The sequence below is a fragment of the Mobula birostris genome, chromosome 6, assembly GCF_030028105.1.
Source record: "Mobula birostris isolate sMobBir1 chromosome 6, sMobBir1.hap1, whole genome shotgun sequence".
Taxonomy (NCBI): domain Eukaryota; kingdom Metazoa; phylum Chordata; class Chondrichthyes; order Myliobatiformes; family Myliobatidae; genus Mobula; species Mobula birostris.
Genome location: NC_092375.1, coordinates 48,456,254 through 48,471,061, shown reverse-complemented (window position 1 = coordinate 48,471,061; position 14,808 = coordinate 48,456,254). Strand labels below are relative to the sequence as shown.

Sequence of the window (14,808 nt, the reverse complement as noted above, 5' to 3'; positions counted from 1 at the left end):
TCCATAATTATATTGAAACTAATGGTATTGTGATCACTGGACCCACAGTGCTCCCCAACACATACCTTCGTCACTTGCCCTAACAGGAGATCCAACTCTGCCCCTTCTCTAGTTGGTACCTCTATGTATTGCTGCAAAAAACTATCTTGCACACATTTGACAAACTCCAAACCATCCAGCCCTTTTACAGAATGGGCTTCCCAGTCTATGTGTGGAAAATTAAAATCTCCCATAATCACAACCTTGTGCTTACTACAAATATCTGCTATCTCCTTACAAATTTGCTCCTCCAGTTCTCGGTCCCCATTAGGTGGTCTATAATACACCCCTATAAGTGTCACAACACCTTTCCTGTTCCTCAATTCCACCCAAATAGCCTCCCTAGACAAGTCCACTAATCTATCCTGCCAGAGCACCGCTGTTATATTTTCTCTGACAAGCAATGCAACACCTCCCCCTCTTGCCCCTCCTATTCTATCACACCTGAAGCATCGAAATCCTGGAATATTTAGTTGCCAATCACACCCCTCCTGCAACCACGTTTCACTAATAGCTACAACATCATATTTCCAGGTATCAATACATGCTCTAAGCTCATCCACCTTTCTTACAATGCTCCTAGCATTAAAATAGATGCATTTAAGAAACTCTGCACCTCTTACTCTCTGTTTATCCTTAATGGAGCAAACAACTTTGTTATCTTTTTCACCCTTCTCCCCTACATCTTTGGTCTGAGTGCTCCCGATCTCTGTCCCCTGCCTATCCTCCCTCACACATTGTCTACTAGCTTTCTCTATTTGTGAACTAACCTCCTCTCTCCTAGTCTCTTCAATTTGATTCCCACCCCCCAACCATTCTAGTTTAAAGTCACCTCAGTAGCCTTTGCAAATCTGCCCGCCAGGATATTGGTCCCCCTAAGATTCAAGTGTAACCTGTCCTTTTTGTACAGGTCATACCTGCGCCAAAAGAGGTCCCAATGATCCAAAAACTTGAATCCCTGCCCCCTGCTCCAATCCCTCAGCCACGCATTTATCCTCCACCTCATTGCATTCCTACTCTCACTGCTGTGTGGCACAGGCAGTAATCCCAAAATTACTACCTTTGCAGTCCTTTTTCTCAACTCCCTTCCTAACTCCCTATATTCTCCTTTTAGGACCTCTCCCCTATGTCGTTGGTACCTATATGTACCATGACCTCTGACTCCTCACCCTCCCACTTCAGGATATCTTGGACACGATCAGAAACATCCCGGACCCTGGCACCAGGGAGGCAAACTACCATCCGGGTCTCCGGACTGCGTCCACAGAATCGTCTATCTGACCCCCTAACTATAGAGTCCCCTATTACTACTGCCCTCCTCTTCCTTTCCCTACCATTCTGAGCTATAGGGCCGGACTCTGTGCCAGAGGCACGGCCACTGCCGCTTCTCCCAGGTAAGCTGTCCACCCCACCCCCCCGCAACAGTACTCAAACAGAAGTACTTATTGTCAAGGGGCACAACCACTGGGGTACTCTCTAGTACCTGACCCTTACCCTTCCCCTTCCTAACCATGACCCACTTGTCTGCCTCCCATGGCCCCATGTGACCACCTGCCTATAACTCCTCTCTATCAACTCCTCACTCTCCCTGACCAGACGAAGGTCATCGAGCTGCAGCTCCAGCTCCCTAACGCGGTCCCTTAGGAGATGCATCTCAGCGTACCTGGCGCAGATGTGGATGCCCGGCAGACTGAGAGACTCCATGACCTCCCACATCCGACACTGAGAACAACAAGCTGCCCTCACACTCATACTTCCCCTCTCCTCAAATAACAGGAAAAAATGAATGCCAAACCTTCCTCGCCTCGCCCGTTTCTGCCTAAGCCCATTGAGCCAAGGCCCTTAAGCCTTCACTCTGCTCCCGGCTCACTCCGCAGCCTGCAAACGATGCTGCTCGCTGTATAAGGCTGTGTTCCTTTTAAGTCTTCTGCTCTTCACTGCCCGACGTCACACGCCTGCGCAGTCCCGCCTCTCTGAATGCCAATTAAAAAAAAACAAAAAATTCAAAATGGTTTCCTCCGCACTCCCGCTCCAATTCTCAGACTTCCTTCTCGGAATAGCCACACTGGTTCAAGCTGACAGGCAGGTGACAGTAACTCAAACAACCTCACATTACTACTGTGGTGCACAGAAGAGCATCTCTGAATGCACAACACATCGAATTGTAAAGTGGATGGGTTACAGCAGCAGAAGGCCACAAACGTACACAATGGCCACTTTATTAAGTACAGGTGGTGTCTAATAAACTGGCCACTGAGTATGTGGCCTGACTTTCTGTTAATATTTAACAAAGTCAATGTACATCACATCTGCCTTTCTCATGCATAAAAACATCCTGACTCCTCCTAATCAGTCCTTGCATTTTCAAATCCTTAGCAACTTTATTTTCCCAGTACATTTTCTGCTATTGATTTAAGGTTCACAGTCTGTGGTTTTCTGGCTCCCCCCCCACCCCACTCACTGCAGAACATGTAAATTCTACTATAGAGCACATTTATTACCAGTAATTGGGAATGAATTTCTGCCCAGTCTATCTAATCATTGGTTTGACATAAATTTTCAAGCTATTAAGGAAGAATTGACAGGCTGCTGGGAAAGCTTGTGGCAAGTATCAGGGGCAGGCTTATCTGGAAAGAAGCTGAGAAATACCCTTACAGATTGCAGAAGATAATAGAAATTTAAATTTTATATATGAGAATTGATGCTGGATTAATTGATGATATTGGCTTTATAAAATTGAGTATTATGGAATATAAGGAATAGGTATATAGAGGGAGTAGGATCACAAGTTAATCATATCTTGTTCCATGGTGGAACAAGCTTGAACAAATTATTCTATTCCTTTGTTTGTTCTTGAGGATATGATTTGTACATTAGTGCACCTTTGTAGGAGTTGATTCGGGTTGGTTGTAACATTATGGTTACAATATCTCTACCAGCATGTAGCCTGTAACTTGACTCTTTTGTGGTAGCTACCCAACTGTATTTATTAATTGGTTGGAGTCATTACCCAATTTGAAAGCTTCTTACTAAGGGTACCACTTCAGAAAACCTGGTTAGCCAGTTTTGGATGTAGAGCACGGTGTACATCTGATCTCCTAAAAGTATTGTACCACAAATAAAATCAGATTACTAATCAGAAGAAACAGAACATGCTGAAACTACAGCAACTCTCCCCTATCAAAACGGGAGAATTCATTCAGAATACAATGGGTTGAAGGTAGTCATGTATAAATTATCCCCCTAACTATAGCACAATCATCAGGCTCGAATGACCTATTCGCCTTCACTTGGATTGCGAATTGTCTAAAAATATATGAATTTCAAACAGAAATATAAACCCCTGCCAGAATACGTGTGTAAAATATTAAGTTCCCAGCATTCTGCCTTTTATTTTCAGATTCTATTAAAACCATAAGGCAGATGACATAATATTTATTTCAGCTCACAAGAGGACACAGGGAACTGAGTCCCTATAGTGTCTGATGTGAAAAATGCAATGTTACTCAAAGGTACACCAGATGATGTGTTGTCATCAGGAGACTCTTCTGGACCTCATCATTATCTCCAGACATCCACCTGCAGCTTTGCATTGTTCATTATTGGGCAAAAGAGTGCTGGACTCCATCTTTAAGGGGCTCCTCAGCTCCATCCAAACTTTATTTTCTGACAGGCTAGAGCCCACAGAGCACATTGACTGGCAGATCACTTTGCTCACATTTGGATAGATGCACAAATTGCATTGTTTGTGACGGCTGGCAAGATTTACTGTTTTGTACTTTTACCAGTATCATCCCCTTCCCCACTAACCCACCAAAGATTGAATGACAGAGGCAGTGGAAGCTCGTGTCTTGTGCTGGGAGATGTTGACCTCACAGACTCCTGGCAATTGTGTATTCTTCATGCTGTCAGCCACTGCAGCAGTCATTGCTACTCCATCACTTTGCATCACTGCAGTGTCACAAGCCCTTTACTGCGTGAATCTAAATCAGAATTTAGAACTAGGGGAGGGCAAAGCTGGAGTTTTGATTGAACGTAAATTATTGAATAAAAATCCATAACAAGATGTGCAATGTATTTTATATAATTAGTTAACTGCTATTTACTTTTGCTTAAAATTAAGATGTGTTTCATTTATGTGTCCCTAGTTAGATTTATCCAGACTACGGAGCAAAAGTTGAGATATGATACTATCTTAATGAGACACAGCTGGTCAGACAATTAAAGTACGACAGGATCTCCGTCACATGGTGTAGTTATCCTCAATCGTAATTAAACAATATTGAGAACTGAGCCAATCACAATCTTGAATTTCTCACACTCAACAACTACTTATCTTCTCAGCAGATTATCTTGGCAGTCGTTCCTATGTTTGAGTTATGAATCCCTAAAGGAAAAGCAGGTTACGTTTAATTATTCAATAGGTTTCCACACTAAACTGTCGTCTTGTACAAAGGAAATACAACATGACTATCCTCTTCACATCATTCTCATCTAATGGGTCTTAAATGATACAATTGTCAGGCTGCTAAACTTATTAAGGCAATCACAATTAGTTTCCATTTAGTAAATTGCAAAGCCTGTTTTCTATATTGTACAAGATTTTCTCAGATCAGCCTGTCTTGCAGAATCTGTAATTATATTAACATGCAATCCAGGAATGCTGATATTTCTGAATTCTCTGAGGGACTCATTCCACTCTGAGAGAACTCAGACTAATTTCCTCAAAATACTGGAGATTTCACATTGCTCCAGTAGTCTGTGCATTGTATAATGGCAGATGAGCTTCCCGGGATTTTTAGTTGAGCTCATATGCTGTCTATATGTCATATGTTTTACATCTCCTATCCGTTAGCTTCCACCCCACTAACTGCATTATTAGCATATCTGATGGCATCTACAATGCAGCCCTGAAATTCTAAATTTGTGTATATTTACAAAATACAATTAAGTTGGTCAGTAAAGCTATTGAAAATCTTTTCTTTGTACTTTTGTCAGTTAAATAAAGGTTCACATGAATTAACATATCACAGATTTTTGTTTTTATTGCATTTTGGAAAATATCCCAACTTTTCTGGAAGTGGAGTTTGTATAAGAGCCACTGAAGCTGTTCTTCAGTTTCATTTGATGCCCTTTCCCCGAAAGCTTTAATTTAAAAAATATCAAATACCGTGGAGTCTGGTTAATTGGGACACATTGGGACCGGTACTTTTGGGCCCAATTAGGCGGCTTCCCCAATGAGCCAAAGTTTCATGGAAAAAGTTAAAAAAGTATAGAAAAGATAAACTGAGCAACAAATGATATATTTCAATGAAATACAGAACAAATTAAAACACTACCAATACTATTACAGTACTATGGAACTGTCTATTAGTTTCTAATAGTTATCGACAGTGGAATTTATCCAGTGTACAAAATCAGCGCTGTACACTGAACACCTAGTGCAGGTGATGGACTGCCGTTATACAATTCTATCGACAATTGCATCCTCCAAATCATCATTTTTATTGTAACATTCAAGATGATTGCTGATAGATACAATCAAATTCTCCATAGTTCTCAATTTGTTGAAGTAGTGAAATAGTTTCATTTTCACTCCCAGCTGCTTCTGGCATCTCAAGCCTTGAATGCTTGAAACTGCAGTGAGCAAAAATGTTTGGAATTGTTTTGCTGCTTATTTGTTGCCAAATATCAGTGACAAAAATCAGTAAACAAACACAATGCTATTTAAAAGCCATTTGCTTTAAGCACGGCCAGAAAAGTGCATGTGAGACCTCGGCAGGCCAGGTAAGACCCTTCATTAGGAATCCTGGTGAAGGGTTTCGGCCTGAAACGTCGACTGTACTCTTTTCCATTGATGCTGCCTGGCCTGTTGAGTTCCTCCAACATTTTGAGTGTGATACCAGTTAGAAGCTGTTTGGCAAGTCTCCTACCCCAATTGAGTGACATAGTGTCTCAAATAAACAAAGGGACCCCTGCAATTTTTTTGATTTGTTTCTGTTCTTTAAGAGTTTGTTCCAAATAAGTGAAAATCTTTTCTGATCTGGGAACATCAGGTTTAGTCTTACATATTTCTCTGTTCTTATTGTGTGTAGTATAACCCAAGTAGAGACATAGAAAACCTACAGCACCCACAAAGCTGTACCAAACATGTCCTTACCTTAGAAATTACCTAGGGTTACCCATAGCCCCCTATTTTTCTGAGCTCCATGTACCTGTCCAGGAGTCTCTTAAAAGACCTGATCGTATCCACCTCCACCACTGTCACTGGCAGCCCATTCCACACACTCACCACTCTCTGTGTAAAAAACTCACCCCTGACGTCTCCTCTGTACCTACTTCCAAGCACCTTTAAACTGTGCCCTCTCATGTTAGCCATTTCAGCCCTGGGAAAAAGCCCCTGACTATCCACGTGATCATTATCTTATACACTTCTATCAGGTTACCTCTCATCCTCTGTCACTCCAAGGAAAAAAGGCTGAGTTCACTCAACCTATTCTCATAAGACATGCTCCCCAAACCAGGCAACATCCTTGTAAATCTTCTCTGCACCCTTTCTATGGTTTCCACATCCTTCCTATAGTGAGGTGACCAGAACTGAACACAGTACTCCAAGTGGGGTCTGACCAGGGTCCTCTATAGCTGCAACATTACTTCTCGGCTCCTGAACTGGATCTCATGATTGATGAAGGCCAATGCACCGTATGCCTTCTTAACCACAGAGTCTACCTGCGCAACAACTTTGAGTGTCCTATGGACTCGGACCCCAAGATTCCTCTGATCCTCCACACTGCCAAGAGTCTTACCATTAATGCTATATTCTGTCATCATATTTGACCTACCAAAATGAACCACCTCACACTTATCTGGGTTGAACACCATCTGCTACTTCTCAGCCTAGTTTTGCATCCTATCAATGTCCCGCTGTAAACTCTGACAGCCTCCACACTATCTACAACACCTCCAACCTTTGTGCCATCAGCAAACTTACTAACCCATCCCTCCACTTCTTCATCCAGGTCATTTATAAAAATCACGAAGAGTAGGGAACCTAGAACAGATCCCTGAGGCACACCACTGGTGACCAACCTCCATGCAGAATATGACCTGTCTACAACCACTCTTTGACTTCTGTGGGCAAGCCAGTTCTGGATCCAGAAAGCAATGTCCCCTTGAATCCCATGCCTCCTTACTTTCTCAATAAGCCTTGCATGGGGTACCTTATCAAATGCCTTGCTGAAATCCATATACACATCATCTACTGTTCTACCTTCATGAATGTGTTTAGTCACATCCTCAAAAAATTCAATCAGACTCATAAGGCACAACCTATCTTTCACAAAGCTATGCTGATTATTCCTAATCATATTATGCCTCTCCAAATGTTCATAAATCCTGCCTCTCAGGATCTTCTCCATCAAATTACCAACCATTGAAGTAAGACTCACTGGTCTATAATTTCCTGGCCTATCTCTACTGCTTTCCTTGAATAATGAAACAACATCTACAACCCTCCAGTCTTCCGGAACCTCTCCCTTCCCTACTGATGATGTAAAGATCTCGGGTAATGATGAGTTTGAGTACAGAGAGGAATTTAAGAACCTGGTGGCATGGTGCAAAGACAATAACCTATCCTTCAACGTCAGCAAGACGAAGGAATTGGTTGTTGATTTCAGAAGGAGTAGCGGACTGCACAACCCAATTTACATCGGTGGTGCGCAAGTGGAACAGGTCAAAAGCTTTAAGTTCCTCAGGGTCAATATCACAAATGACCTGACTTGGTCCAACCAAGCAGAGTTCACTGCCAAGAAGGCCTGAGAACTTCCTGAGAAAACTAAAGAAATTTGGCCTGTCCCCTAAAACTCTCACTAATTTTTATAGATGCACCATAGAAAGCATTCTTCTAGGGTGCATCACAACCTGGTATGGAAGTTGTCCTGTCCAAGACCGAAAGAAGCTGCAGAAGATCGTGAACACGGCGCAGCACATCACACAAACCAATCTTCCGTCTGTGGACTCACTTTACACCACACGCCGTCGGAGCAGTGCTGCCAGGATAATCAAGGACACGACCCACCCAGCCAACACACTTTTCAACCCTCTTCCCTCCGGGAGAAGGTTCAGGAGCTTGAAGACTCGTACAGCCAGATTTGGGAACAGCTTCTTTCCAACTGTGATAAGACTGCTGAACGGATCCTGACCCAGATCTGGGCCATACCCTCCAAATATCCGGACCTGCCTCTCGGTTTTTTTTGCACTACCTTACTTCCCATTTTTCTATTTTCTATTTATGATTTATAATTTAAAATTTTAATATTTACTAATTTTAACTATTTTTAATATTTAATATTTGCAATCCAGGGAGTGTGAAGCGCAGAATCAAATATCGCTGTGATGATTGTACTTTCTAGTACCAATTGTTTGGCGACAATAAAGTATAAAGATCATCATCAGAGGCTCAGCAATCTCCTCCCTCACCTCCCACAGTAGCCTGGGGTACATCTCATCCAGTCCTGGTGACTAATCCAACTTGCATTCCAGAAGTTCCAGCACATCCTCTTGCTTAATATCTACATGCTCAAGCTTTTCAGTTCTCTGTAAGTGATTCCTACAGTCACCAAGATCGTTTTCTGTAGTGAATACTGAAGCAAAGTACTCATTAAGTATCTCTGCTATCTCCTCTGGTTCCATACACACTTTTCCACTGTCACACTTGGTCCTATTCTCTCACATACTTGTAGAATGCCTTAGGGTTTTCCTTAATCCTGCTCGCCAAGGCCTTCTCATAGCCCCTTCTGACTCTCCTAATTTCTTTCTTAAGCTCCTTCCTGCTAGCCTTATAATCTTCTAGATCTCTATTATTACTTAGTGTTTTGAACCTTTCATTAGCTCTTCTTTTCTTCTTGACTAGATTTACAACAGCCTTTGTACACCATGGTTCCTGTACCCTACCATCCTTTCCATTTCATTGGAATGTACCTATGCAGAACTCCACACAAATATCCCCTGAACATTTGCCACATTTCTTCTGTACTTTTCCCTGAGAACACTTGTTCCCAACTTATGCTTCCAAGTTCCTGCCTGATAGCCTCATATTTCCCCTTACTCCAATTAAACACTTTCCTAACTTGTCTGTTCCTATCCTTCTCCAATCCTATGGTAAAGGAGATAGAATTGTGATCACTATCTCCAAAATGCTCTCCCACTGAGATCTGACACCTGACTAGGTTCATTTCCCAATACTAGATCAAGTACAGCCTCTCCTCTTGTAGACTTATCTACATATTGGGTCAAGAAACCTTCTTGAACACACCTAACAAACTCCACACCATCTAAACCCCTCGCTCCAGGGACATGCTAATTGATATTTGGGGAATTAAAATCTCCCACCACGACAACCTTGTTATTATTACACCTTTCCAGAATCTGTCTCCCTATCTGCTCCTCGATGTCCCTGTTACTATTAAGTGGTCTATAAAAAAAACACCTAGTAGAGTTATTGACCCCTTCCTGTTCCTAACTTCCACCTACAGAGACTCCGTAGACAATCCCTCCATGCCTTCCTCCAGCCGTGACATTATCTCTGATTAACAGTGCCACACCCCCACCTCTTTTGTCTCCCTCCCTGTCCTTTCTGAAACATCTAAAGTCTGGCACTCAAAGTAACCAATCCTGCCCCTGAGCCATTCAAGTCTCTGTAATGGCCACAACATCATAAATCCAAGTGCTGATCCACACTCTAAGCTCATCTGCTTTGTTCATAATACTCCTTGCGTTAAAATAGGCACGTCTCAAACCATCAGTCTAAGCACGCCCCTTCTCTATCACCTGCCTATCCTCCCTCTTGCACTGTCTCCAAAGTACTAAAAATCCCAAAGATAATTTTAAATTAAAACTTTTATCCAGCAATATTTTCACATCAGTTTTATTACCAGTTCAGTAACCATTGGTATTCATTTCAAATAAGCGCAAGATTGATTTAAAACACTGGATTTGTTGAAAAAGAGAATGACAGCACTTGTATTTATTTTTAAAACTATGTCATCACATACTGATAAACCTGCTTGCACAAGTTATTTATTATTTCTTAAAGTTACTTTCATTTACCATTAATAGTCTACGGAGCAATATGTGTGTCACCTTAGTTTTTTTTTGTATTGATTGGTATTTCTGTATGAAATCATTAGCTCCATTTAGGAACAGAGAAAATAACATGAACAATGGGTGTGATGCAAATAAAACACTGCCCTGTTTATCAGTGCAAGTACAGGTGATACCAAATTTTACATAATCTGTGTACCAGTGCAGAAATACATTGTTACAGGTAATATTATAAAACTTTCAAATGTTACAGCTTGAAAATGTGCACACTGAAGACACTGCCACATAGGCACTTGAGAAAACACCACGCGGGATAAGGCACAAAGACTAAACTCACAAAGTCTCTGAAAAGGGACAAGATCAGCATCACTCTAGAATGTTCAAATATATTTTGCCACAGACACTGATACTCCAATTTGCACTATCCATCACTGTATTTCCATATCTGCTTTAGCACAATTACACTGAACTCACACATTGATGTTTAACATGTAACCATAACATTTTGGACTCATTATCACGTACATTTGGTTATAATGCAACTTCTTGGAAATTAACTGCTTCAAATAAATTGCTGTATTATAAATCTGGATCCAGAATTTTAACATAATTTATTATTATATCTCAATTTCCAATGATTAACTTTATTAGGTTGGCAAAGTAAAAGTTTTGCTTAACAAATGAATGTGCCAAAGGGGATGAATTTAGGACTTTGTCAGAACCCAAGTATTTAAGTGAATTTTTGTTGATAAATTTGGTATCAGTTTTATTTTCATTAATGTAAGGTACCCTAAATAAAGGTGAAACTTCTAAAATACGGATATTGAAAGTCCCAAGGTGATTTTTAAATTCACAAATACAAATCAGGAAATTAAAATTAAATCTTTCAACATTTCCCTTCTGATTTTCAAGTTTCAAAAGTGCAGGATGGTATTAGCATAAAGCTCTCAATTTCATAACAATTTGTACGAAGTCTGACTCTTGATTAACGATATGTGGAGCTAAGAAACTTGGTTGGTTGTTGAATATAAATAAAATCTGCATCATCCTTTTCTCCTGGTATAAAATGCCATTCTGTGTTATCTTAATCAATATAAATGCAAATCTATGTTATTAACACAAAATATGAACCATTATTTTTATGCAAATCCCTTAAACTTGTGAATAGAAGTGATGCCTGAGCTGCCCATTGACTGTGCTGATCAAATTTTCACAGACGAAGTAGAGAATTCCTCAAGTTGAAAGAACACAATTCCTGTGCAATATATCCCACTAAATTAATTTCTACTTTTAAGCTGCAAGTTAGATATCTGTCTACATATTTCAGAGGCATTAAATATAATTTAAGAATTTAAGAAGTCATCACTGTCTAATATAGTTGGATAATAAGAGAATTGTTGGTATCTTTAAGTCTCTGAATCAGTGAATACTGAAACCACTTCTCTAATAAGACCAAGTGACTGTAAACAGAATTGGAGGCAAAATTAAAACAATTAAAATATTAACTAAGCATGTAATTAAGGAATTACATTCCAGTAAAGATAGACTTCTTCTAAAATCTAAAATTTACTTTAAAATATTAAAGTAAAATTAAGTGTTATCAAAAGATAAATAGCATATGCATGATCTGTGATCTTCATTATCAATATTGTTCTGTTAACCCCTAATATGTCCCAGTACGCTAATGTAAAACTTGCGGAAAGTGCACAAACAATAAGGATTCATCTGCAGTTTTCTTAATGGAAAACTAAATCATTGTATTAGATCAGTACAACAGGGATATTTTAGAAGATTAGCACAGCTGATAGAATGTTGACAGTGAAAGTGAATCATAAGTGATCCGTCAATCTCCAAGTTAATTTCTTGTCAGGAGTCCCTTTTTATACACTAAAAGCCCTACAGCAGCTGCAGAAGTGAGGAATATCGACCATCCAAAAAGCCTGATGCATCCTGTAACCGAAGGCAAGTTCCTCTCCCAGAACGTTGACTTGATTGGCAATGCAGGAACATCCTGAAATAAATATTTAGACCTCCATTTAGTGAAAAGATGTTCATGACCCATACAAAGTCACAAATGAACAGCAGAATAACTCTACAAAAAGGATCAACACACAAGGACAAAATGAGAATTAAAATTTAATTTCAAGATTGAAAGCTGGAATGTTTTGAGTTTCCAACAATACATTTATTCCAGGATTTATCAGTCTTTAAGGAGGCCAACAGAAAGTGGAGACACAGTATGGGGATGAAAGGAAACGAGAGAAAACCGGGAAACCTATTCACCAAGCAGTTGCAATGCTTTGCTTCCAGAAGATTATTTTCACTGATTCTCATATTAAATATGGAGTGGGTTACAATTAACAAAAAGCCAAAGCTGTACAAAAATCAGGACTTATTGCAGGGAAATAGTTTCAAGTCTGACCTTATAAACTAAAAGGATCTGGACAACACAATCATCAGTTAGCAGAAGAATGATTCTCACAGCTGGAACATCCAAAAATCAAAAAGATATGAATAGCCGCAGGCCTCCTTTGCCACTAGGAACAATAAACTGCAGCAAGTATTTGTTCTATTAAGTGCATATCCCTTATCTGCTGCTCTACTATTGTCAAATAAAGCTGGGAAAAGAGACAGTGTGAAAAAGGACTGGTGGTAAAGATAGAAAGTATCCAAAAATCTTTTACCGGGAGATAACAAGTAATTAGGACCTAAGAGGAGAAGGGGATGGTGTGGGGCAGTCTGAGACCAACAAGATCTGTCTACAGAACCAGAAGGCATGGCTGACATTCATCTTTCCCCAAAAATGATGATGGTGCTGAAAGCTCAGCAGGGGAGTATGAAATTGAGATTCTGGATCAGTTAAAGAAACTGAGGAAGAAAAGGTACAGGAAAGAAAACTATTTGAAAAGGATAAATCACTGAATCCAGAGAGGATACACCTTTAGTTATTCTGATAGGACAGGGAAACAGCTGAGACCGAGTCACGATTATTCAGATACCTGAAGGTAATAATAATAAGGACTGGAAAACTGCAAATCCTTGTTCAAAAAGGATAGATTGCATAATCATAGGCCAATTAGTTTAGTTTCAGTGGCAAGGTAACTTTTGAAGATAATAATAGGGAACACAATTAGCAGTTACTTAGACAAGAATGCAATGATTTGGGAAAGTCATCACAGATTTGTTGAAGGCAATTAATGGTTAAGGAAATTGAGATTTTTTTTACAAGGTGACAGATATGATTGATGTGGAAATTACAACATACAAGGTTCTGGCGCAAGAAGTGTTAGGAAAAAGGCAAAAGAATAAAATCAACATGAGGAAGATTTTTTCTAATGCAACATGAGGTTAGAATCTGTAATGTACTGCTGAGAGTGGCAGGTTGTGGAGGGGGTGCTGTGTGTTAATGTTCAAAGGGCAAATGACCAGATAAAAGGGTAAAATAGTGGGCTATTAGGAAAGGCTGGGGTGTGGGCTTTGCTGGATTGCTCTTAAATAGAGCCAGCAATGACTCCTTCTATATTGTAATATTTCTGAGACTCCGTTGATAATGTAAGCTCATAGCAGCTGTGTCCCTGTTAATTGGGTCAGAACTTTAGATGAATCAGAGAGCTGACTGAAAACTCCTGAGCCCAGAAAACATAAAATGGTAAAAAACACCATTTAACCCAGGTTAAAAGATATATTCAATTAAACAGAGATAAAGGAAACTACTGATGAGCATAAGTCTTTAACTTTCTTTTAATTAAGTTTAAAATGCAAATCATGCTCTAACGCATAAAAGAGGTTTTGTTGATTGAATGCTGCTGATAGCATTTTTCAATTATATAGAGAAACTATGAAAAAACAAATAACAATGGTCAAGTGTTTTGATTTTAAAAGAATTGTGATCCTTCTGTATGGAGATGACGCAATGGTTTTAAAATCTCAATAGTAGACAAGCCATTTACACAACAAAAATAATTGCCTGAATCCTTTATATTAATGCTACTACAAGACTAATTATTTTAAGAATACATTTAAAGTAGCCCATGACCCCAATTGATGAATTAATTGGAAAAGATCAGATGCTGCTGCAATTAGGTGACCCAGTGGGATGTACATTAGATCATAGATAGAAATCAAGGAGATATGATAAAAATAGTCATAAACATACCAAAGAAGCAGGTTCGGGTTGCCAGATCTCATTTACTGAAATTTTTCCCATCTCATGCAAGATCTGAAGAAACACACAAAAAAACAGATGTAAGCTTTTAGAACTCTTCGCTTGATTACCCTTGGCTATCCCTTTGTTATACAGCCAGTAGCAAATACTAACAGAAAGGTCACTGATCTTCGTTTGGATTAGCATATCCTCTTAGTTGTATCATTTTAGTGATATTTCAACATTTCCCTGCATTCAGAATACCACGAGTATAGTACTTATGTTCAGACCAACTCTGAGCCACATCAAGATCACATGGGAATCAGTTTTAAATATTCAGCTAGCAGAGCACTTCTGAAAATAGTGAGCTGGCTTTACTAAAACACTGTGAGTGGACAATTGTACTATGAGAACAATTTGAACTCGAAGTCAACTTGGAGGCTGTAAATTTTAAACAAATGTAGTTAAGTGCTGTAATCACAATATCATTTGTTCAGAGTCTGGAAAATATACTAGCAAAGTCT

The 14,808-nt window shown here is 39.7% G+C and overlaps 1 protein-coding gene across 1 annotated transcript in view; it reads right to left on the bottom strand.

Moving 5' to 3' along the window:
- Positions 1–9,950: 9,950 nt before the first annotated feature.
- The window catches only part of mao (monoamine oxidase), a 187,236-nt gene continuing 182,378 nt past the window's right edge, over positions 9,951–14,808 (bottom strand). The window contains exons 14-15 of the mRNA XM_072260440.1: positions 14,297–14,359; positions 9,951–12,151 (exon numbers count right to left, since the gene is read on the bottom strand). Coding sequence (XP_072116541.1) covers positions 11,996–12,151; positions 14,297–14,359 — 219 coding nt within the window. The 3' untranslated portion in view covers positions 9,951–11,995. The remainder of the gene's footprint in view (positions 12,152–14,296; positions 14,360–14,808) is intronic.